The sequence below is a fragment of the Primulina huaijiensis genome, chromosome 18 (genome assembly GCF_012295235.1).
Source record: "Primulina huaijiensis isolate GDHJ02 chromosome 18, ASM1229523v2, whole genome shotgun sequence".
NCBI classification, from domain to species: Eukaryota; Viridiplantae; Streptophyta; class Magnoliopsida; order Lamiales; family Gesneriaceae; genus Primulina; species Primulina huaijiensis.
The window spans coordinates 8,646,493-8,671,595 of record NC_133323.1 but is presented as its reverse complement, the minus strand read 5'-3'; the positions used below and the strand labels follow the sequence as shown (position 1 = coordinate 8,671,595).

General features: G+C 35.8%; 1 protein-coding gene across 1 annotated transcript; it reads right to left on the bottom strand.

Annotated features, from left to right (window-relative positions):
• Positions 1-2,762: 2,762 nt before the first annotated feature.
• LOC140963901 (alpha-1,4 glucan phosphorylase L-2 isozyme, chloroplastic/amyloplastic-like) lies at positions 2,763-9,570 on the bottom strand. Its single transcript, XM_073423386.1, has 16 exons — positions 9,194-9,570; positions 8,416-8,648; positions 8,201-8,301; positions 7,909-7,921; positions 7,533-7,709; positions 7,091-7,366; positions 6,589-6,860; positions 6,240-6,357; positions 5,655-6,098; positions 5,382-5,534; positions 5,140-5,268; positions 4,814-5,050; positions 4,599-4,675; positions 4,310-4,496; positions 3,225-3,425; positions 2,763-3,105 (listed from the first exon to the last, which is right to left on the bottom strand). Exons 1-16 carry the CDS (start codon positions 9,402-9,404, stop codon positions 2,989-2,991), a joined length of 2,946 nt encoding a protein of 981 aa, XP_073279487.1. The 5' UTR covers positions 9,405-9,570; the 3' UTR covers positions 2,763-2,988.
• Between the last annotated feature and the right edge of the window lie 15,533 nt (positions 9,571-25,103).

Here is a 25,103-nt window from a genome sequence, read left to right as displayed (position 1 = left end):
CTTGCACTTATACCTTGGCTTTAGTCCGAGTGACCCAATATTTTTTTTAAAAAATTTATATGTAAATTTTGTATAATTTTAGAATAATATGATATTAGTTAGTAGATCAATTTAAAATATTAAAAGATTTTAGAGTTTAAAATTCTAGCCCAGGCAGAGCTATATTTCTGGCTCCACCACTGTATTTTAGAGGGATAAATTGTATTTACCACTTTTGTAAAATATCGAAAAATCATAATTTTCAAAATCCAGGCACATTTACTACTGATTTTGTTAAATATGAAAGAAAGGTTTTAAAAGATAAATAATTTCATGTATTTACCACTTTTATAATATATTTTTTTTTTCAAAAAAAAATCACAATTAAATCTATATATTTTTTGTTTATTTAAGAGATTAATTATGTCCCACCTAAAATATAACTTTCTAATCATATAAATATTATTTACCGACAAGTTTGATGGAGTTGATGGTTGAACCAAACTTTGACAACGGATAATTACCATTATCGACATTAATTACAATGATAACCACATTAATTATAGATGATGATCGGTCGGTAGAGAATCTCTGGCCGACATTAAATCAATGGTTGATTTGTACAAATATTTTGGGATTCATAAATGCTATCCATGAGAGTAGTGTTCTCATCCACCCAATACATTACACGTGTGTTGAGTGATGAATCATTTTCACTCATCCATATATCATAGTTGAATAAATGACCATGATTTATCAACTCAGCAAACATATCATGTACCGAGTGGATAACGGAACTATCTATGTGGATAACATGAACAAAACTATTTTTTTTTGTGTGGGGCATATATTATTATCACAATAACTGTAGTTAGAGGGAGCATTAATCCTTAATGATATTATTATTATTATTATCACCATCAATAATGCATACAAAGCATACCATGTTCTCTTTAATTATAATAACTACTACTTTTCATTAATTATTTTTAAAGTAGGGTGTTTATGATCATCATATTCTAATTCTAACAAAAAACAACAGTTAATCATCATTTTTCATTAAATTGAGCTCTGATTCCATAGCTTTTTTTTTTGTTAAGTTCAATATTATACAAAATTTTAATAAAATATTCCTCAACTTTCTAAATATGTAAAAGGAAATTTATAATTTCGTCTTCTATGTGAGACTATACATGATAGCACGTCGATGCTAGGTCAGCAACATGTCGGAAAATGGACTAAAAGTTAGAAAAAAACAAAAACAAATATAACAAACTAAGATTAAAATTTGACAACAGACAGTAGACCAATATCACAATCGTAAAAAAGACAAATATATTATACTAAAATTGTCAATTTTCTCATTTATAAAATATAAGTTATATGTATTTAATAATTATTCAAAAAATTTCCTAAAGAGAGCAACATCATATTTTTATATGATCATTTTACAATTATTCGACGCTTTGGATAGGATGGAACCCCTTTGATATATTTGACCCATCGATCTGAAAATTGGAGTTGCTTCGGATATGTTCGCGTGGCATAGCACAGGGAAAGCTTGGGACTACTCGACTAGGCATTGTAATGAAAACGACACTTTTTATGGAGGGGAAAGTCGAAATATCAATTAGATTTTGGTCGCGACACGATATTTTTAACCAAATTTGCTACAGGAGTTACTCAGAGTGTTTGAGAGAACTTTCGCTTATTTTAAAATGATTCTTTTAAATATTTTTTGAAAATAGGTGATAAGCAAAGTAAAAAAATGTTTGGAAATAAAATCATAAAACTAATATAAACTAAAATTTGAGTGTTTGGAGAAAAATTATTGCGAAATTTATAATTACAACATTATCCTTAACCTACATAACATTGCCATTTTTTTAATTATTTAAATTTTGGTATTAACACTTTCAACAATGTATTTATATAATTATTATCACATTTTGAATATTCTGCACAAAATTAATTTTTCTTATTAAAAAATGGATGTTTGAAAATTTATATAAAATTTAATTTTAAAAAAACAAATGAATTTTTTTATAAATACACCAAATATGTAAAAAAAATAAATCTGAAAATGTAAATTATAAAAAAATAATTTTTAAAATATAAAATGTTTTTTTTTATAAAATATGATTTTGAATTTTATAAAGTTCATTCGAAACTCTTAAAAACTTGAATATAAATAAAATTTAAAATTTTAAAAAATCTCCAAAAATATTTATAAAAATTGAAAATAATTATGGAATATGATAAAATTTAAGAGTTCAAATGTCAAATTGTAATTTTAAACCATTAACAAAAAAAAAAATAGAAGCAAGAAAAAAATATCGAACTTACTTCTATCTTCTGATAAAAAATTATTGAAGTTGAAGTAGAAGCTGATTTTCACACACCCCAAAGCACTTCTACCCAGTTAAAATCCAAGAAGTACTTCTTAAAAACTCTCCCAAATACTTTCTAATTCTATTTATAAACGAAATAAAAAATCTACTTCATTCTTATATTTAAATAAATCCTGAAAAAAATTGTGTTTTTTGTATCCACATACCTTCATTTCGAGGAGAACCAGCTAGCTCCGACCTCGTGACAGCTGATAAAAATCGTTGTTTAGATATATTCAACACTTGCCTCCCTAAAAAGTTATCATTTTGCACTTATAACATAGGTAAATATCAAATGCATTAAATACATATGATTTCCCAAAAAATTATATATAATTTATAAATATGGGTGAATTTTAGGGTTGCTAAGAAAAAACGATAACGTTGACGCGATGATCAATGGGCCAAAGGGCCTTTTGGGTTCACATCTAGTTTATGTATTGGACTCAAAAAACAGTTACAGGAAAGAAATGAGGCCCACCAAAGAAGCCCATTATTACAATTGAATGGCTCACAATCAAGAATTCAATACTAAAAACAGAAGCAACTCTGCCAAATGGTAACCACTATACTCAGTATACCCGTAAAAGTCGCTTTCATCCTCAACTGTGGTCATTTTCTATGGCAATACAACAGGTTCAATCATCCATATGTCTCTTGCATACTCATGGATCGTGCGGTCGCTGCTGAACTTGAATGAACCAGCTGTGTTTAAGATCGACATTTTAGTCCATTTCTGCATCGACGACGAAAAGTATATGGTAAGAAACTTGCTTGAATTCTACTATCCTAATTTAGTCGTCCTCCGAGCAGCCTATGTAATTATGCATGTTGCATTGGAAGAAAACATCTTACTTTTTGATCTTTGTATGCCTTGTCAACTTTCTCTTGGCACTCGATGTAACCTGGAAAGTCTTTGCCGACGAGGAAATAATCAGCTCGACCATACCCTTCATTTCCTTCCAAGGATCCCATCAGTTCGTTGTAGTTGTATGGGCCAAATACGCCCGTTCTGACGAATGCTTTCACTTCTTCAAATCTAGTATCCGACATGAACTGCATACCAGAAAGAATATTTTAGAATCGCCTAGGTAGCAATGAAGGATTAAGAATATTGTATTTAAGCTGATTTACATTAATTCTGTATCCCTGAAAGATGACTGATCAAGTTTTTCTCCATCTTTGGAAAGTTTTTATAGGATCGAGAGCATGTTACGGGGCATAATAGTATAATAAAACTTTTGCCGTGCATTTGAATTGAGTCATTTGAAATTTATGAATTGAAATACACTTTCATTGTTTACATAACTTAAACAAAAGACTTTCAAATTCATCTCCCTGCTTTTTTACATTATAATTATATTAATCACAACGGATTTCAAATCCTTAAAATATTGAAGTCATTTGAAATTCATTGTGATTAGTATAATTATAGTGTACACAAGTACGATATAAATTTGAGTTTCTTTGTTTATGTTATTTAACTATGAAAAAAAATTCGAAATTACGAATTTCAAATGAATCAATCCAAATGCAACCTTAATGCAACCTTAAGAGATTTAAACGGAGTGATCTGAACTTGAGAGATGTATTTGATGTATGAATTGTGAAAGTTTGAAATACATTATACTCATTATTATAAAGCTTAAATTAGAACATGAGAAATTTCAAATTCACGGCATTTAAACCATCCAAACAAGTGAGAGAGATTTGGATCATGTATTTGAAATTCTTTGACTCTAAATCCCTCAAACCAGATGCCTTGTCCGAAAATCTCATCTTCACTAGAACTTGTTGTGTCGCATCTTTCACAAATCATTCATTTCAATTTAAATTGTATAGTAATTCAAACACAACATTTCAATCAATGTGTACTTGAACCTTTACTGCTACTGAAAGAAAAAACTATAAAGATAACTGAGGTAGCTATAAGTTTTTACCTTTCCCTTGGTTCTTTCTTGACGAAGGCCGGCAATTTCTTCAGCCCGAGCACCAAAAAGAAAGAAGTTGTCTTCTCCAACTTCTTGCCTGATTTCAACATTGGCACCATCCAATGTTCCAATAAGGATGCAGCCATTCATTGAAAATTTCATGTTGCTTGTTCCACTGGCTTCCATTCCAGCAGTACTACACCAATTCAAGTATAGATATGGACAAGGTATACTGAACAGCAGCACTATGCAGAAAATCAAGATTATAGGAGCTGCATTGTTTTAAGTCAAACGATACCTGATGTGTTGAGAAAGCTCACTTCCAGGGATAAGCGCTTCTGCAACACTGACATTGTAATCAGGCACAAAGATGACCTAAAACAGAAAAATAAACAACAATTATATTCACATACAAGAATTTCTAAAGGCGTCGTGTTAACGACTCATGAGCTAGTATTTGATGGACATTTTGTTTCTGATTCGCAATCTTCCTTGAATCTCGTCATCGTGTACCTTCAAAAGGTTGCCTATCTCAGGATCAAGGTTTATTGTTGCCCCGACATCAGTGATGAATTTTACGATCCTCTTAGCTTGGACGTACGTAGCAAATGCTTTTCCCCCAAAAATGCAAACCCGGGGAACAAATTTTTCTTCCCTCTCCTCACGACTCATTTCCTTCATCTTCTTGTAGCGATAGACAATTCCCATGATATTCAACAATTGTCGTTTGTACTCATGAATCCGCTTTATCTGGAAGAATGTTAAGTTTATTAACTTTTAAAGCTCGCGGGAAGGTAAAATCGAATATATTTATACTCAAGGACAATAAATAGGGAAACCTGAACGTCGAACATTGCATCAGGGCTAACAACATATCCAGTTTTCTCCTTGAGAAATGACGCAAGTTTCTTCTTGTTGTTTCTCTTTGCCTCTCTCCATTCAGTGTGGAGTTCTTCATTATCTGCAAGCTATAGCCAATTCAAGAAATCATGATAGTATTGCCAAAAACTTTATCATCAAATTCAATATAATGTGAATTAAATGAAATAGATTTAATGATGAACAAGATTTGAATGAATACCTTCCGTAACTCCGCTAACTTTTCAGTGTTTATTACCCAGTCATCTGACCCAGTCCACTTGGTTATGATTTTACCGAGCGCTGGATTACAGAAGCTCATCCATCTTCTTGGAGTTACCCCATTAGTTTTATTCTGGAATTTCTCAGGCCATAACTGTCACTTACAAAAAACAAATCAATAGCAATACATGTTACTGAGAGAAGCCAGACGACTCTATTGGTAACGGTACTGTTGGAACAAACAATATTGAATCAAATCCCATATTTTAATTACCTGATAAAAATCATTAAAAACTTCCTTCTTGACAATATCACTGTGAATCTCAGCAACACCATTCACTGCATGCCCTCCCACAACACATAAATTAGCCATCCGGACCAACCGTGGTTGCTTTGGATTTGGTTCAAATGCCAGCTTCACTTTCTTCTCTGTCTTTGAGATTTCAGGTTTCTTATCCTTGTCATTAGGTTTTTTTGTTTCATCTTTATCATTAGGCTTTTTCACTTCGTCCTTGGGGATAGGTTTTGCCATTTTATCTGATTCAGAAACTTTATCCTCTTTAACAGATTTGGCCAAAACGCTTTCCTGTGATTTAATAAGTAATTTCAGGACAGAAGAAGGAAGCTCCATGTTATCAAGAATTCTCATTTGCTTCAGCTTTTTCTGTAGCAGATCCAGGTCCTCAGTGCCGTATTCTGCGATAATGGTATCAATAAACTGCATAAAAAGCATCAGTGCATCAGTGTGTAAGAATTGATAAAAATAAACATTAAGAAATGAAACACGTTAAATATATAGCTTTAAACTATGGTCGCTTGTAGCGTGTTTGCCATGTGATGAAACCCAAGGAAGAAATACCTCTTCCTCGATCTTTTTTATGATTTCCAAATGCCGGGGAAGAAGTTGTTGCATAAGATTCACATCCCATTTCTCAAGAGCCTCGGGTAGAACAGTGTGGTTAGTGTATGCTACGGTTCTGTTAGTGCAAATGACAACATTCAGGAACACACTGATATGAACAAAAAATATAACGAATAACAAGCACGTCAACATCTCAAATATCTTTAATGACAATCATACATGAATACCTTAGAGGTGCATAAACAAGAATTAGTAAAAAATTGTGGCAAAATAGTCTTTTGAGTTGCTTTCTACAGCACCTAGAGTCAGCAGCAGATTCACTTGAAGAAGCAATCAAATAACGTACCTCTGAGTGATCTTCCATGCTTCTTCCCAGTTCAAACCCTTCCCATCTATTAATATTCTCATCAGCTCTGGTATACACAGAGTTGGGTGAGTATCGTTCATTTGCAAAGCAACCTTCTCTGGGAAATTCTCCCATTTAACAGGTTCCCCCGATCTCCTCTCAAATCTGGTTATAATATCTTGGAGAGAAGCTGAGCATAGAGTATATTGTTGCTTCAATCTAAGTGTCTTTCCCTCATATGATTCATCACCAGGGTATAAAACATAGCAAATCTGGTCCAAAAATAAAAGGGAATGGATCATAATTACTTGATTATGTCAGGTTCCTTCATTCTTGCAGGAAAGCATGAAATTTTGTATTATTTGTCCTTTAATAGAAGCTAAGCATTTTATGATGCAAATTGCACCCCTTAAAAAGTAAAAGGTACTGCAATCTAAGAGTTTTGTTGTGTTGAAAGAGATAGAGCTAAAATCGAATTATGCATGGGAGAATCAGAGTAGACCTTTTCAGCCCTTTTCAAGGCCTCATATGCTTTTGCATGATCCCCAGCATTAAAGGCATGTAAATCAAAAACTTCTGAAGGAACTTTTGTCGACCATAGCCTGAGGTTTAGTGTCGTTTTTGTTTTATATCCTGGTATTGGAACATCATAGGCAACAGCAATAATGTCTTCACCTCCCACCCATTCTTTTCTTCCATCTCGACCTTCAATGACTTTTCCATAAAATTTAACTGGATAGATGACATCGTTTCTAACGATTTCCCATGGATTTCCCATCTGATTTTAATGAGGAAACATTTGACAAAGCGAACAAGAAAATCACTGTAAGTATGCGTTTTTGATTGCGTGCTTCAATGAAAAAAGAAAAGAAAATAACAGCGATGCCGAAACCTCAATAGAGAAATGCAACACCTGAATGAAAAAGAACATAGACTGAGCATACCTCTAGCCAATTTTCTGCAACTTCCAATTGACCATCTTTTGTGATGAGCTGCTTGAATAGACCATATCTGTATCTAAGTCCATAACCCCATCCTGGATAGTTAAGAGTTGCCATGGAGTCTAGAAAGCAAGATGCAAGCCGTCCTAAACCTCCATTACCAAGTGCAGCATCTGGTTCCTACAATCGTATATACAGTTGATACTCGTTCATGGAACGGAATAACACTTGCTAAATTACAGAAAATATTCTTATATTTTGTTTTCACTCTAATAAATAATAGAAGGCCCTGGAAACACTATTTCATGATGTCCATCAAATGGAAATAAGTTCAATCATCAACCTTTACTTGAGGTACTAAATAATCATTTGAATGTACCATTGTCTCAGTACTAGTGGAGGAAGAACATTTATCAATATAAGATTTCAAATTCACATTTCAGGAACAGACAAAACCATTCTTAAACAGTTAGAAAAATTCTTTTAGTTTTCGTTCTGTGCATCAGTCAGGACATCCAGAGAGGAGGGAAATCGTATCCCAACTTCTGGGAATGTACAATCTACAAACTTTTACCTCTTATGTATCATAACAATTAATGAAAATCAATTACTAACCCAGGTGGGTGATTGAATTATACACATATTATGAGACTATCAGAAGCATTTCCTACCTGTCAGCGACATCTTCTAAATTGTGCCCAATCTTTTTCAGTGCCTCAGCATAAGCCCCTGTCAGCTCCAAATTACCAATTGCATTCAATAATGCTCTACCCTATTGCGTAAGATTAGGAGATTAAATTGTGAAACTGTGCATACAAATCTTGAAGTTGCATACAAATCTTGAAGTCCAAGATAATTTAGGCAGAGGCCAGAGATAACAGCTTACCTGAAGAAATTCCATCGACAAATAATAGGCTTGCTTCACATTCAGCTTTTCATAATATTCATTTGTGGCATTCCAATTTATAATGAGCATATCACGAACACTCTCAGCCGTGGCATAGTATGCTTTAGCCAGATTACACACCTCGGGAGAAAATAATGGATTGAAGTCGGCATGATACTTGATACTCGATGCAACAGATGCAGAATCTGGACTAAGAGCATCTAATACAATTCCTAAATCAACAAAAGAAGTTTTCATAGAAAAAAAACATCAGTTCTGATATCTAAAACAACTAAAAGGTTTCACCTTTCACATTTCTACAGTTTTCTTGTAATTAACGAGAATCCAAATAATTGCTATAGCCTTTAAGCGGGAGCCCATGCATGCAGTGAAGATAGATACCTCGAGACAGTGCAAGAAAAAAGACCAAATGGGCACTTCAAGAACATACGAAAGCTAATTCGCTTTTCTTACTTACATGTGAAAAAGAAAGAGAAAAGGTGAAAATTCCCAAGCTGCCAAATCAGATTATACAGGAATCTCATACATTACTGCACGAATGCTATGCATGACAAAGCAAGTAAACAAAAAAAAGCTACAACTAGTGAATATATCTTACTCCAACAAATCAAGAACATATAATTGAACTTAAACAGAGCTAAAAAATTTCAAAACTCAGCCCATCGTAAAGCAAGCATAAACTATGACGCCAAATTACACTACTCTAACGAGATCATCCAGTTCCGAAATCGGTGCGTATTTCGCGTGTAAACTAGACCTTGTTCTCGAATGGCGGGAGGAGGGTCTTCGAGTTTCTGCTGTCTCTCCCCAGCCACACTCTTCACAAAGAAACATCTCCTCACATAACCACGCGATCCCGCCGATGATTTCCTGAACACCAAGTGCCTCTTCGATCGCTTCGAATCACTGTCAAGAGTAGAGAAAAGAAGAGTAGTCGATTGCCACACTGGGAATGCCGAAACCTCCATTGATGACACCTCAAACACCCACAAAATCTCCGAGTTTTTGCCTGTTCAGAGATCGTGAAGAGAGAATTTTGGGTGATGGGGTTGGAACAAATGAATGATTCGATGTTGATGCAGCATATTACGCACGAGAAGATAGTCGACTCGTCGTTTTGCTACAAAGGAAAATATATGTTTTTATATTTCATTCATAATATCTTTCATAGTTGGAGCTAATGTTGAACCAAACGTGTTCGAAAAAATATTCCTACAGTATTAAATTTCAATTAAACTATAATACGTGGTGTTAATAAATTATTATTAACCTAAAAATTTGGATGATTCACAAAATCAAAACATCACCTAACTATTTCATGAAACAATTGTAATCTTCCTTGTATAACAGAAACCATTTCAACCGCTTGGTCTTCGACCGCTTGAACTTTCAACCGGCTGTCCGCCTATAGCTTGAAGAAGTTTCAGCCGTTAGAAGACTTTCAACCGGCTGTTCAAAGTCTTCAAACCGCTTCATTTAAGAGTCATTCATTGCTCATTTAATGAAAGACATTCTCTGATCAGCTCAGGACATTCAATGGTTTTGCACCGCTACAAGTCAACAATGTCCTGCACCAGTCCCGATAAAGATCTGCATTTATGTCACTATCCCAGAATAAAAAGATTGCTTAAACATCCTACAAGCTCTGAGGATACTAATAGTTACTACAAAAAAATGTTCAACATCAACTCTTCAAAGGAATGTGATTCCTACACAAGAAAAGATAACATTAAATGTTTGCTGAAGAACATTTAATGTAGTTGAAGTTGATAGTGACACATCATTTTAGTGATACATGTTTACGTTATTCATCTTTTTCGACCGTTGGGATGATATCTTATAAAAGAAGAGTTGAAGAATGAAGAACACTGTTCGATCATTTTAAGTTGTTCAACCACACGATTGACACACTACTGAAGCTTGCATACTCGAAAATTTGAGCGCACTTAAAGTTCATATACTTCATCGCTCATCAAGCACGCACTCAGCAGAAATATATATGATCATTCAAGGATCAATTTCGTACTACTCAAAACATACAGTTTTCTTTTATAAGTAACATTTTGGTTATTTGATTGATTGTATTGTCTGGTGAACCGAGGGTTCTTAAAATCCAGAAGTGTAAATTGATTACTAAGAGTTCCAAAACATGCAGTGTGATAAGTCCTGATTGGAGCAGGCTGTTGCAATAAGTTTGTAAAGCCCAAGTCTTTTAGTGGAATCTTTCCTAAAGAGGAAGAAGGGGTGACGTAGGAGTTTTATCTCCGAACATGCATAAAAATCATGTGTCTTTACTTTTCACGAGTACTTACATTTCGAACCGTCTCTTGTGAACAAGCCAACCAACCAGTTGAAGTTATCATTAGAAACTGTGAACTGTTTTTCGCACTTTTCAAGTGGTTCAAATTTCTAACTGTTCAAGAAAAACTTTCAACCGCCTAAAAACGATTGAAAACAAATTTTAAAATCAAATATTTTAAAAGAGTTTATTCATCCCCCTCTAAACTCTTTCTCGATTCTAACAAGTGGTATCAAAGCTGGTTTTCTTGAACGTTGATATCTACAATCAATATGACATCATTTAACAAGATTCTTATGTTTTCTAAAGAAGATTATGATGACTGGAAAATTAGTATGTAGGCACATTTAGCAGCCCATGACGATGAAATGTGATATGTCATCACTGACGGGCCTATGAAGATCTTGAAAGTCAATTCAGCTATGGCTATAACTGAAGGTGCTCCACAAATTGTAGAAAAACATCGATCCGAATGGACAGTTGAGGACAAGAAGAAGGCGAACCTTCACAACGTCGCCAACGATATTCTTTATAAAACTCTGGATAAAAATATATTTGCCAAGAATAAAACTTTTCCACAGGATAGGAGATATGGGAAAAACTCACACAACTGTGTGAAGGCTATGATCAGACCAAAGAAAATAAACTGACAGTTGCAATCCAGAAGTTTGATAACGCAAATAATCTGAATTTGATGAACGGTTTAGTGGTATTATTATTGAACTTATTTCTCTACGTAAAGAATACTCTAACCGCGAAATTGCCTTGAAGTTAATGAGAGCTCTGCCCAGAGAATGGAACGTGAAGACAATAGCAATGCGAGAATCAAATGATCTGAATAAGCTGGAGCTTCACGATCTCTTTGCCGATCTTACAGCGTACGAGTTCGAGCTCAGAATTCGAAATGAAGAAGAACCATCCACTTCTCAACAAACCAAGGCCCTGGAAGTTACCACAGTGACTCTTCCGGTCGAAGAGTCCACAAGTAAGAAATCAGCTGAGCAACTAAGCAGTGAAACTATGTCCCTATTTGTCAAAAATTTTGGTAAATTTTTGCATAAAAATCAATCTCAATTTGCTAAACCATATTCCAAAAGGGACCATATAGATGATGGTCAAGCCTGTTTTAACTGTGAGAAAAAAGAGCATTTTATTGCAGAGTGCAACAGGCCGAAGAAAGACGAAAAGAGATCGGTTGATAGGAGACGGTCTAAAGATGATAAAAAGTTCACCAAAAAGAAAGAACGAGTTTTAATTGCAGAAGAAGGAAAAAGCAAATGGGCTGATTCAGATTCAGAAAGATCAATCTTTGAGGATTCTTCGAGAGAAAGCGACGATGAGGCAATAAAATATCTCATGGATGATGAAGCATCAGAATCCACCGAAGAAATGATATTTGACTTTGACTCTTTGGAATTTACATGGGAAGACCTTGTCACGGCACTGCATGACATGGTGAATGAGTTTAAGAGACTATTGCGTCAATTCGATGAGGCTAAAGCAGGAAAACAAGACTTGAAAAACAAGTTAACCCTCTCCAGCTGCTCGCACCAAAAGGAGGTTGACGGTTTGAAAGTAAAGCTAAGTCTGCTGGCGGCTGAGAATAATGACTTGTGAAGATTATTCCATGACACGTTAAAAGAAAATAAACGGTTGATGAACACAGTAAACTCATGGAATAAGTCATTTGCTTCTCTTGAAAGGAAGCATGAGATGCAGAAACCAGCTGGAGATAGAACTGGGCTAAGTTACAACATCAATGAATGCATCACCTCTGAAGCAAAAACTCAACCGCTACTAGAGAAAGACAGTTTAAAATCAATTAAATTTGTCAGATTTAGTACGGTACATGAACATAACGAGCCTGAAGTCCAAATCAATCGGAATGTAAATTTTGAGAACTATGGAAGGCGACGTGGTCTAGGATATGTTGAATTTGAGAGTGCAAAGTCGAACCGATCATGGCTCAGACGCAGACCAAATCCAACCGTTCACAACGGTTCAGATTGGTCCCGCAGAAAGCCAAGTTCAACCGGATATCACTCGAAAATAAGGCCTGGCCAATACTACAACAGTCGACCGATTCAAAAGAGATACATATTGAGTGATAATGACAGACGACCAAGACAACATACTGTAAAAAAAACAACACTGCACACACCAATAGTTTATGCACCTAACCACATCCATCTTGGGACACTCAATGGAAAATCCCTCAGGATAATCCAGTGTGGGTCCTTAAGGGTCTAATCAGTTCAGGACTCAAATAGAAAAGGATACCAAGTTCTCATTTCAATGATTTCAGGTACTGAAGAAGAAGAACTTGAAAGAATCCATCTGGTTTTTGGACAGCGGTTGTTCCAGACGTATGACAGGAAATAAAAATTTCCTATCAGAAGTCGTCGAATACAAAGGACCAAGAATCACATTTGGTGATAATTCCAAAGGTAAAGCAGTGGGTAAAGATAAGATTACCCACGTCAAAATTATTATCAAAGATGTACTCTTAGTTGAAATTTTATGTTATAACTTGATTAGCTTAAGTCAACTTTGTGACAACGGTTATATTGTTGAGTTTGACAAGCACACGTGCATTGTTAAAACTGTTGCAGGCAATATTGTATTAACTGGTGATAGAGAGCAGAACACATATAAGGTGAAATGGAATGATGATAGTTTAAATGCACCTACTTGCTTCATCGCCTTAAATGGAAATAAAAATTGGCTATAGCACAAATGGTTCAATCACCTTAATTTCAAATCCATTGCCACTATAAGCAAGCTTAAGTTGGTATCTGGTTTACCCAACATTGATTTTGCCAAAGATAGAATATGCGATGCTTGTCAACTAGGTAAATAGGTTCGCTCAACATTCAAAAACAAAGGAAGGAACTCATCAGCTCGATGTCTGGAATTACTTCAAATGGATATGTTCGGACCCATACCAGTTGGTGCGACTTTGATTGTTGCACTCTCAAGAGCAGGTTGTCCACAAGTAGTATAATTCGGTGAGTCCGAATATCGTATCCACAGGGAAGCTAAAGTAATTATAAGTCCACTACAATGTCCTTTTGTTTTGTTTTTTTTAATTGTTTGAATCTTTAATTGTTAATTTTTAATTGTTCAAATTTTAATTTAAGTTGTTGAGATTAGAAGATCTACTCTTTGTATTTTAATAAAGTTAATATTAATGAACATTATTGAAACCTACTTGATAATATAATTCCAATATATTAAATAATCATATTTATATTATGTTATATATTATTATCTTATAAGTATATAATATATATCAAAACTTATAAATGTTTTCAAGTATTTATTGTGCTATACATATATTTGTGAACACTAAATCAAGGTTCCCACTTAAATGATAGGTAAAACCAAACTAACATTTAAATGGTACCAAAAAATTAATATTATGATATATTCATATATAATAAATCAAGGCATCCATCTTAAATGGTTGGTAATATCAAACTAACATTTAAATGGTTCCAAGAATTTAGTGTAACATATCGCAACAATAAATCAAAACTCCCACTTATAAGTAGAGTATAATAATGCTTAAAAAAATAAATATAACATAAACAATAAATAATGATTAAATAATATAAAACATATGTTATTACATTTTAATAACTTTATTATCATATCAAGAGTTTCACATTTTCATCTCAATTTTGGGAAGTTAGCTACTCATTATTCAAAATATAAAACTTTGAATATAAAATTAACATGCTAATTATATTTAAATGAAGAAATAAAGGAAAAACAAATAAAGAAATATTATGAACTCAAAGGTTTGTTCATAAAATGAGGGATATTTCAATACATTACAATGCACCCCTAGTTATAGCCAAATTTGTGATACAACCACAAATAAAATATTATTTTGTACACATAAGTCTTCATTGGTGTTCCAAGAAATTATGTCATCAAACACATCACTTTTGAAAATCTTCTCATCCGAATTTGTTTTTCCACATAAAACAAAACATATAGATAATTAAGTTGTTTGAATTGTGGTATTTTTTTTTTTACCATTTGACCAAGTAATTTGAGAGATATAGTCAAAAATGCTCTAGCATGGTAAAACTGCCACTTCTTTGGTAACTTTATTGTTTCTTAATTTGATCCCAATTGTGAGAAGATTTTTATCTCATGCTTGCCACCAATATTTTAGATATTAAAATCAACTTTCTACAGGTCCAAGAATCATCCTAATCCCATTTGTAAAGCCAATGTTATTCTTGTTTTATCGAACATGTAAAAATAGTAAAAACTTAAAATTACACAACAACTTATATTTTTTACAATTTATTATAAAACATATAATATTTAAACATTTAATAGAACAAAAACTATAAATTTATATTATAAAACATTTAATTAATGTACAATTTTTTATGTTTATCACCACTAATGAGCTTAGGGGGAAGAAATATACCCTAGTGGTAATTGATGACTTCTCCCGGTTCACGCGGGTAATATTCTTGAGTTCCAAAGATCAAACCGGCTCATCTCATCAAACTCCTCAAAGGACTTCAAGATGAGAAAATTGAAGCAGTGGATAGGATGAAGAGTGATAGAAGAACTGAATTTCTGAACTCATTCCTGTCATCCTACCTTGAAGACCACGACATCAAGCATGAGCTCTCCGCTGCCAGGTCATCGCAACAGAATGGAGTCGCTGAAAGAAGAAACTGCACCCTCAAGGAAACAGCTAGAACTATGCTAGCAGAATCCGAAATCTCTCAGAGATTTTGGGCAGAGACAGTCAACACTACTTGTTATACTCATAACCGGTCCATGATCAACAAGATTCACGAAAAGACTCCCTATGAGATCTGGACCGGCAAGCAGCTCGAAATTGGATACTTCCGCATATTCGGTTGTAAGTGCTTTATACATAACAATGGCAAGACACATTTAACTGCATTTGATGTTAAATCCAATAATGGTGTCTTCCTGGGATATTCAGCAGTGAGAAAAGCATATAGAGTATACAATCAAAGAACTCTCATTGTTGAAGAATCCATACATATTGTATTTGATGAGTCATCCATCTGTCACGACAATAATAGTAACATCATTCATGATTTAATTAATAAATTAGATGCTACTAACCTTGAATCTAGAAATGATGATGAAATAGATTTAAGAAGAACGGTTGAGAACATTTCTGAACAAAATCCAACCGTCCAAGAACAACTTCATCAGGCAGATGAACCGGTGAACAATCACCCGCAAGAAACTAATCAGACGAAGGAGGAAATGGTGGAACAAGAAGATGCAACGGCTCAACCAACAGAGCCCAATCCATATGGACTATGTCTCTGGTGGAAAAAGGATCATCCACTCAAGCTAGTCATCGTTAACCCAACAACTCATCTTAGAACCAGAAAACAAATGATAGATGAATTTATGCATGCTACTTTCGTTTCTCAGTTAAAACCTAAGAAAATCGGTGATGCACTGAATGATACCAATTGGATAGATGTCATGCATGAAGAACTTAATCAATTCGAAAGAAGCAAAGTTTGACATTTAGGCCTCGATCTGCTAATCTGCATGTAATTGGTACTAGGTGGTTGTTTAAAAACAAGATGGATGAGAATGGTTCAATTGTTAGAAACAATGCCAGACTATTTGCTCAAGGTTATAGATAGGAGGAAGGTGTTGACTTTGATGAATCATTTGCCCCTGTTGCCAGACTAGAAGCAATTAGAATATTTCTTGCATTTGCTGCATTCAAAGATTTTAAGGTATATCAAATGTATGTTTAGTCAGCATTCTTAAATGATTTTCTTAATGAGGAAGTATACGTAAAACAACCATTTGGCTTCGTTAGTCACACTCATCCTGATCATGTCTATAAATTAGATAAAGCATTATATGGACTAAAACAAGCACCAAGGGCATGGTATGATACTTTAACCAGATTCTTACTTGATCATGACTTCTCGGTTGGAACGGTTGATAAAACAATCTTTAGATTTTCAAAAGATGATAATTCATTATTTGTGAAAATCTATATTGATGATATTATATTTGGATCAACTAATCATAAATTGTTTGAGAGATTCTCCAAGTTGATGCAGGATCAGTTTGAAATGGGCATAATGGGAGAATTAAAATTTTTTCTAGGATTGCAAGTCAAGTAGTCAAAAAATGACATCTTCATTAACCAAGTTAATACACAAGAGACATGCTAAAGAAGTTTGGTACGGAGAATTGCTATAAAGCTGCTACCCCAATGAGCTCATCAATCAAATTGGACAAAGATGAAAAGCGAATATCAGTAGACACAACCATGTACAAGGGATTAATTGGTTCACTGTTGTATATGACCGCTAGTCGGTCAGACATCATATTTGCGGTTTGTTTATGTGCACGTTTTCAAGACAATCCTATGCAATCGCATTATACTGCTGTTAAACATATTCTTAAATACCTTAAAGGTACTGCTAATGTGGGTCTTTGGTATCCCAAAGATTCAAGTTTTAATCTTGTAATTTATTCAGACGCAGATTACGCAGGATGCAAAATTGACCGGAAGAGCACCAACTGTTCATGTCAGTTCTTGGGCGACATAATAATATATTGGTTCAGCAAGAAACAAACATCTATTGCCACATCAATCGCATAAGAAAAGTATCTTGCGGCTGGAAGTTGTTGTGCTCAAATGTTGTAGATACAACAGCAGTTTAAAGACTATGGAATTCAAACCGCTGAATCTCCTATCTTCTGTGACAACATTAGTGCAATAACAATCACATACAATCCTGTCTTGAACTCTCGGACAAAACACATTGATATTAGACATCATTTTATCTGAGAACATGTCATGAAGAAAGAAATTCGTCTTGAATATGTCCCAACAGATCAGCAGGCAGCAGACATATTCATCAAACCGCTGCCAGATGCTAAGTTTTTTAATTTCCGAAATATTATTGGATTAATTGATTTATCTTATTCTTTTTAACATTTTTATATGTTGATTCATTTCCAGGATTGAGTGCAGGAAATAATAAAGCATAAAAAGAAACAAGCAATAAACATAATAAAATTTTATTAATAATGTTGCGATTTTACATTTGCTATCTCCCTATCAACAGCTCCCTCGAGCAGGACATCAAGACGCTTATCCCGCCGGTGGAGGTCTTCAGGAAGTCTTCTGAGAAAGCAATCCTTCTCAGAACCTTCTGCTCCTTGAGGAGCATTAGGAGATAGACACCTTCATTTTTGAAAATGTCTGCGGCATGAGCGATGCCTAGACGCCGCCGATACTTCTTCTCTATTGCCACAAGTTTCCTTGTGGCAACAGGCCCTCCTTGAAGGAAGGACTGCAACTCCTGGATCTTGATCCAGGTGGACAGTGTCTTCTCCAGGACACTGTCCTCCAACTTCAGTTTTTGAGCAGCCACTATGGACTGCTGGAACTCCTCGGCCATGTCCGGTTCTCTTGAACTGCTTGCCTTGTCCATTGCTCATGCTCTGATATTATATTATCTGACTTTAAAAGTTTTCAAGTGATTTCGTGACTAACTGGTTTGCTCGTATTTATAGACTCGAACCATTTGAAGGATCGCTATCATCATAATGACTCATTGACAGGAGAATATTAAGAGATCTCTGTCAACCGTCGACGGTTCATTTTCCAAGGATAAGCTTTTTAACCCTATTTAATGCATGTATTTATGGAGAAATATCGATAAGTCGATAAATTAATGGGTTAAAAGAAACATGTTTTCAACCGCTGCGGTTGACAAATGGACTACCCATTTTATTGCGTGACTCAACCGCTTACCCTCTAATCACATTAAAGCAACCGGTTCGTTTCTTTGTGAATGGCACGTTTCTACACGTCATTGCATAAAAATCACTCAACTCTCTGACTGCCCTATATGACGTGACGGTTATCGTCTTAAAATTTGAAATAACTAATCACTTCCGTCAGAAAATTTTTCAAATTTTAAAAATCCCTCCACTGACAGTCCTTCACATGGACTGATCTGTGCTTCTCCGAACCGGATATACTCACATGAACTTTGTATTATCATTTTTACTCCATTACAATCATTACCATCTTAGCACTTGATTATTCTAAGATTTTTGCTTGTCAAGATTGTCTTGCAGATTTTATCATTTTAATCTACCTTATTCACTACGCAAATGGATGCATCTATTGCTCACAACACGTATCAACTTTGCATCCGTGCTAGCCATGACCAATAAGCCGATGCAATATATGTTCCGAATGCTCGTAAACTCTGGCCTTCGCTCATTTATGGGTTGCAACGAGCAATTCTCAGAAACCATTTTGAAGGAATTCTTTGACACAACCTATATGAAAAATGGGGAAATCCTCTGCGTCATTCAAGGAAAGAACCTTCGCATCACCCAGAAGATGTTCGCTGATTTGTTTAAGCTACCAGTTGCTGGAATCACCAACTTTAATACTCTTCCAGAGGGAAACATTGAGCTTTGGAGAAGTAACTTCTCCTCTCTGACTCTCCGATCTCTTTTCCAACTTGTCAGAAACGGGATCTGAAAATTGAATTCAGACTGTTGGCTGATGTAGTGGCAAAGAAGATTCTCTCCAAGGCCGGTGCATATGACAAAATCAGTCTGGAAAAGTTCCTTTTCATGGCCACCATTGCATCAAATCTTAAAATCAACTGGTCTGATGTCTTGTTCAAGACATTGGTTGCCATGATAAAGAAAGAGAATCGGTCTCAAGGATTTGCAGTTCAAATTTGCCATCTATTGATTCAGGAAGGAGTCCAACCGGTGGACATGGTTGAAGTTGGAAAGACCAAGTTATTCAACTGGACAACGATTGAAAATTTTAAAAAGAAAAATGTTCCAACCGATGAGGAGATTGTCTATGTCAAAACAGAGTTTGGAATTGAATTTGTTAAGCAAAAGAAGACGTTTGTGCCTCCCAAGGGCACTAAGAGAAAGCTGGTTTTGAAATCCAGTTCCGATGACGAATTGAAGGATGATGTATCGGTCTCACAAGTATTTAAGGAGAAACGGTCAGAAAATCACAAATCTACAAAAATCAAGATGATCAAGCATCTTTCTGCACCGTTGGTTCCTCTTCCGATCCCCTCCATTAAAGCAACAAAACTCAAAGGGATTAAGATCGCTGAACCAAAGATCACATCCGCCTTTTCCAGTATTCCTATCCTCCATCCTATAGAAAATGGGAATAAAGTTTTGCTCGAGGGTCCACCAAAACACAACAATGTTCACATTGCCATTGTGCTGACAAGAGAACGAGTAAATGAGATCGTTCGACAGAAAATGAAAATGTTTGATAAGTGGGTTGAATTTCAAACGGTCACAACCTTCGACTCACTAATTCAAACCGGCAAGATCAAAGCACCTGCCAAACTTGAACTCTCCATATTGGAATGGACAGGAATATCTGATGTTCCAACCGCTCTGCTTCGTAGAGACTTCTTGGAATTATAGATGAAGGAAAGTGCTCTCTGAGCACTGATTCAATTGAAGAGGAACAACTTTGTTCTTACTTGCCCAACCGCAAAGGATGACTCATCTGTCATTTCTCAACTTGAGATGGACGCTCTCTCACTCTTAATGATCGTCTCTCAAAAGCGGCACTAACTTCAACAGCCCGCGGTTGGAGAAAAAGCCAAGTTTGACTTAGACCTGATCGTTGATGAAGTGATGGCGCCTGAGACCATCAACGACTTACCTACCAATCTGGTACCACTATCTTCATCTGTTACCGTTTCGCTTGTTTCTGAGATATCGGTTGAAACTGCTATGCCCAGTGAAGTGGACTCCATTCTTCCAACTGCTGAGATCATTATGACAAAGAATGTTCTCATCACTGAGGCAATCTGTCAACAAGATGAACCGGGCTCCTCGAACGCTCCTCAAGAGATCCATGAGGAAGATATATATGTTCAACAGTCTGACTCAATTGTGCATTCTCTCTCAGTGCATATTGGTCTTTCAGAAGTCCATCTTATCTCTGCCGAAGAAGTTTTGCAATCTTTTTCTGACTTTGATAAGGGCACAAATCACATGGAGATCTCTTATCCTTCAAAGTATGAATGTGCTGATGATACTGCTCAAGCCATTCTCCAAGAACCGTTAGTATCTTCATCTCCTATAACCAAGGATGACAGTGTAACTATTGCTTCTCTGCCTCTAGTCTCTTCTGTTGTTGAGGATCCATCAACCAGTTTGGTAACACAAGAAGTCCCTAGCGAAGCAATCCCTGTTTCGTCTGTAGCTTTGAAACCACAGTTGATGCTTTAGCTTATGAAATCAATCAACCTCAGCCTTCCTAGTCTACTAGAAAAACATCTTCTTTTCAACTGGCCTCCTTCAAGGCTAGAATACTCTCTTCATCCAATCTATTTGAACCCGAAGAAGAAGAAATTGTTGAAGAAGGCAGCCAGAACGAGATTTTGGATCGTCTAAAGACTATGGATCAATCAATTCTTGCCCTCAACTGAAGCAATTTGATCCTAAGGAAGCCTTTCAATCCATGAAAACTGACCTCTCCAAGGAATTTCTTGTCATGAATACAAGCATTACCCTCCGACAAGGAAGACATAATTCCTCGCATCTCAATATGTATACTGAGCTTTCAGGCCAAATTTCTAGACTTAAAGCACATGTTGATCAGTGTATGGATGCCCAAGGAGCACAACTTACTTAAATCATGCGATTCCTGATACATGGTGATGTCAAAAAGGGGGAAAGAGAGAGGCAAAATGAACTTAAGAAAGCAGAAGAAGTGGTTAGGAAAAGGGTTGCAGAGCGTGCCAAAGCAGATGGAGCTACACAACTTGAAGAACAACAGAAAAGTTAATGTATTGTATTTGTTTCGCTGTTTTTATTGCTGTTTTACTGCTTGTAGTTTGTAATTTCATTCACTCAATGAAATACAATATTTGTTTTATTCCGCTGTTTTTAAAGTTTCTGTAAACTGTTGTATAGTTCTGCAGCTGGATTTTGTCATCACCAAAAAGAAAAAAATTGTTAAGAAATTATTATTACCCTAAAAATTTTTGTGATTAACAAAATCAAAACAACACCTAACTGTTTCAGAAAACAGCTGCAATCTTCCTTGTATAACAGGAACCATTTCAACCTTATAGATTTCAACCTCTTGGTCTTCGACCGCTTGAACTTTCAACCGGCTGTCCGCCTACAACTTGAAAAGTTTCAACCGTTAGAAGACTTTCAACCGGCTGGTCAAAGTCTTCAAACCGCTTCATTTAAGATCCATTAATTCAACAATTGGTTGTCTATCAACCGTTGGGGCTTGAGGGATGCAAAAAACCACCAATGGATCAATTGAATAAGAAGGTAGATCTTTAATGTGATCTTCTTAAAAATTACATCTTTTAGAGTATCACTCTAACTAATTAAGTGACCCATACATAATTGTGTCCGATCAGACTAAACCACAGTACTGGGCTGACAGGAAAAAATCCACTGCCACATACATGAGATCCCCGGTCATGCTTTACTGGGTGGATTGGTCTCCGGTCATGCTTTACCGCTTTTCAATCCTGATCTAAACCCGATCATGCTTTACCGAGGTGGAGAGGTCCTCGGCCACGTTCACTGACTTCCAAACCCGTTCATAGTTGGAGAGGTCTCCGGACACGTTATCTGACTTTCAAACCCGTTCATAATTGGTCACAAGACATTTAGCATACCTCAAAAACTTAAAATATTTTCTTTTGCACGTCAAACATACTTACATGGCTTTGAGGGATTCGTTGGATCTCGCTTGGACCACTGCTGCACATACTAACATGAGTTCAAACACTTATCTTTTATAACTTAGGCGTATTTAAAACGTCTGCCTTTTTTTTTCTCAAAATGTGTGCTAGAATTTTTTTTTTTTAAACCTTCCTAGCATCGGTCGAACCACAAAAATTACATAAAATATTTTGGATATCATTTTAAAATAAACACAACCAACTATATATTTGAGAAATACAGCCCATACTATAATCTCTCAAAAATCACTCAAAAGCATAAATAAAAAGTCGTAAAAATCTTTAACATAAATCATAATCGTAAATGCGGAAAGCTAGAAGCGCTGGTCATCGGGTCGTGTGCACCTTCAGTCCAGTCAGGTCAACCATCAAGACCTCCCATGACATTTTTATCATAAACACCTGCATCAATCACACCTAGTGAGTGTAAAGACTCAACACGTCATATTCTTGATAACAAGTAATACGTATAAAACCACACGCAACAGTGAAAAATACTTGTACTTAAAATATCGTTTTCATGAAGATGCATAAACTTCAAACATGAACATTTTCGTAAACCTTTTTATGATGCATAAAAACATTTTCATAATGATGTATCAACTTTAAACATAAACATTTTCATGACATGCATAACATAAACCTTAACCTTTTCTTTTTCCTCAAAACATGACATAAAACCTTTTATCATGATCATAAACATTTTCCTTTTCCTTTGTTGAATTCATATCGTTAATTGTGACTTTCCTGACATGACATGACATGATCGATGGATCCATCTACATATAAACACAGTACTGGGCGGCAGGGACATCAGCGACGCTCTCACCGGTCAACTGAGCCTTGGCCTAACATGATCGAATAAATATACGATCGTCGGGGCTCCCTCTGGGGCCTTCTCCCATAAATGGGCTTCCTCTGGGGCCTTCTCCCCTCACGATATTCCCATTCTTCCTCAAACCTCATAACCTCAAATTCGCAATAATGGAAACACGATCGTCGGGCTCCCACTAGGACCATCACCCTCACGACATCGCCATTATTAACGAATTATTCACAATCACTTCACTTCCTTCAACATTTTACATTTTCATCACTTATAAAAATCATCCACAACATATCATTTTTATTTTTGAAACCAAGCATGCAACATGTCTTTTAAATGTCAATCTTAAATCATAAAAATCCTATAGACATTTAAAAATCATAATTTAATCATGATAAAATTCCACAAACATCCATAACTATAGAAAATAATCATATTAACACATAAAACAGCATTCAGGGCACTGCCATGACGTTTACTAATTTCTAGGTGTAAAAAGACCGTTTTACCCCTGGACGTAAAATTTCTCATTTTTGACTTTTTCTTAATTTAATTGACTCTAACATGTCCCAAATAATTATTTAAGCTTACATGAAATTTCTCATATTTTTATTTAGCTTAAATCGAGGACTTTTAAATTAATCTTTAAATGTGACGTATTAATGCGTTTTAATCCCGAATTAAACCAAACCTTAATATAAAATTCCCAATTTAAAAACTTAGACTTATAATAATTATTTAAGCTTAAAAATAATTTTACATAATTTTATAAAGCTTAAAACTAGACGTTTCAATTAACTCGTTAATTAGCGTTACGTGCGGCGATTAAATCTCGATTAAATCCAAATCTCGTTATTTTGACCCCAAATTTTAAACATAGCATTTTTAATATTTATTCTACCCTTCCAAGTCATGAGCCACACCCTTGGACCCATGGATTCAATTTTAGTCTAATAAAATTCGAAATTGACACCTTATCGAACACACCGAGCCATCTGCTAATTTACTCGAGCCACGCTCGAGCCACCTTGAACCAAAACCTAGCCAACTCATCTAGGGACCCTACTGGCCAAGCACAACCCATTAATCAGCCCTTAGAACCACGTTACAGCCCCTGCACCTAGGACCCGTATGCATGCTTGTGTGCGTGTGTTAGTATCCTAGGTGTATTAGGTTCCCTAGTTGCCTAGGACTCATCAAGCCACCTAACTACTGACCACCCCTGACCCTGGACCACGCCGAGACCCGAGCCACCCCCAGCCCGAGCCCCTGAACCAAGCAGCAAGGTGCTGTACCTATACACCTGCGCGACCCTTATGAGCGCAAGAGTCCTACTTTGCGTAGGACTCCTTGCAGCAGCCACCATCGAGCCCTAGCCTCCCTGACCCACCTTGGACCACCCTGAGCCCTCGTCTGGACCACCTTAGCCATCGCCTGAACCGCCCCAGCCAGGCCCCTAACCCTTTGAAAATTGCAGCACTACATGCGCCTCTCATGATGCTCTCGCTAGGACTCCTCGCCAGCCCCTGGTCTCGAGTCCTAGCATGGCTAGGACTCTCTCCTTGACTCAACCACGTCCCTAGCTAGCCCTTGTCCCAAGCCGAACCCAAGACAAGCCCTCAAGACAAAAATCGAACTCCTCCAACCACCATAACAGCAGCTTGGTCCCAGCTTTTATTCCTTATCATGTGCGGTGTTTTGTGTGTGTCTAGACCCTTTACAAAGTGTAAAATCATGCCCCTTTTTAATCCTATACATG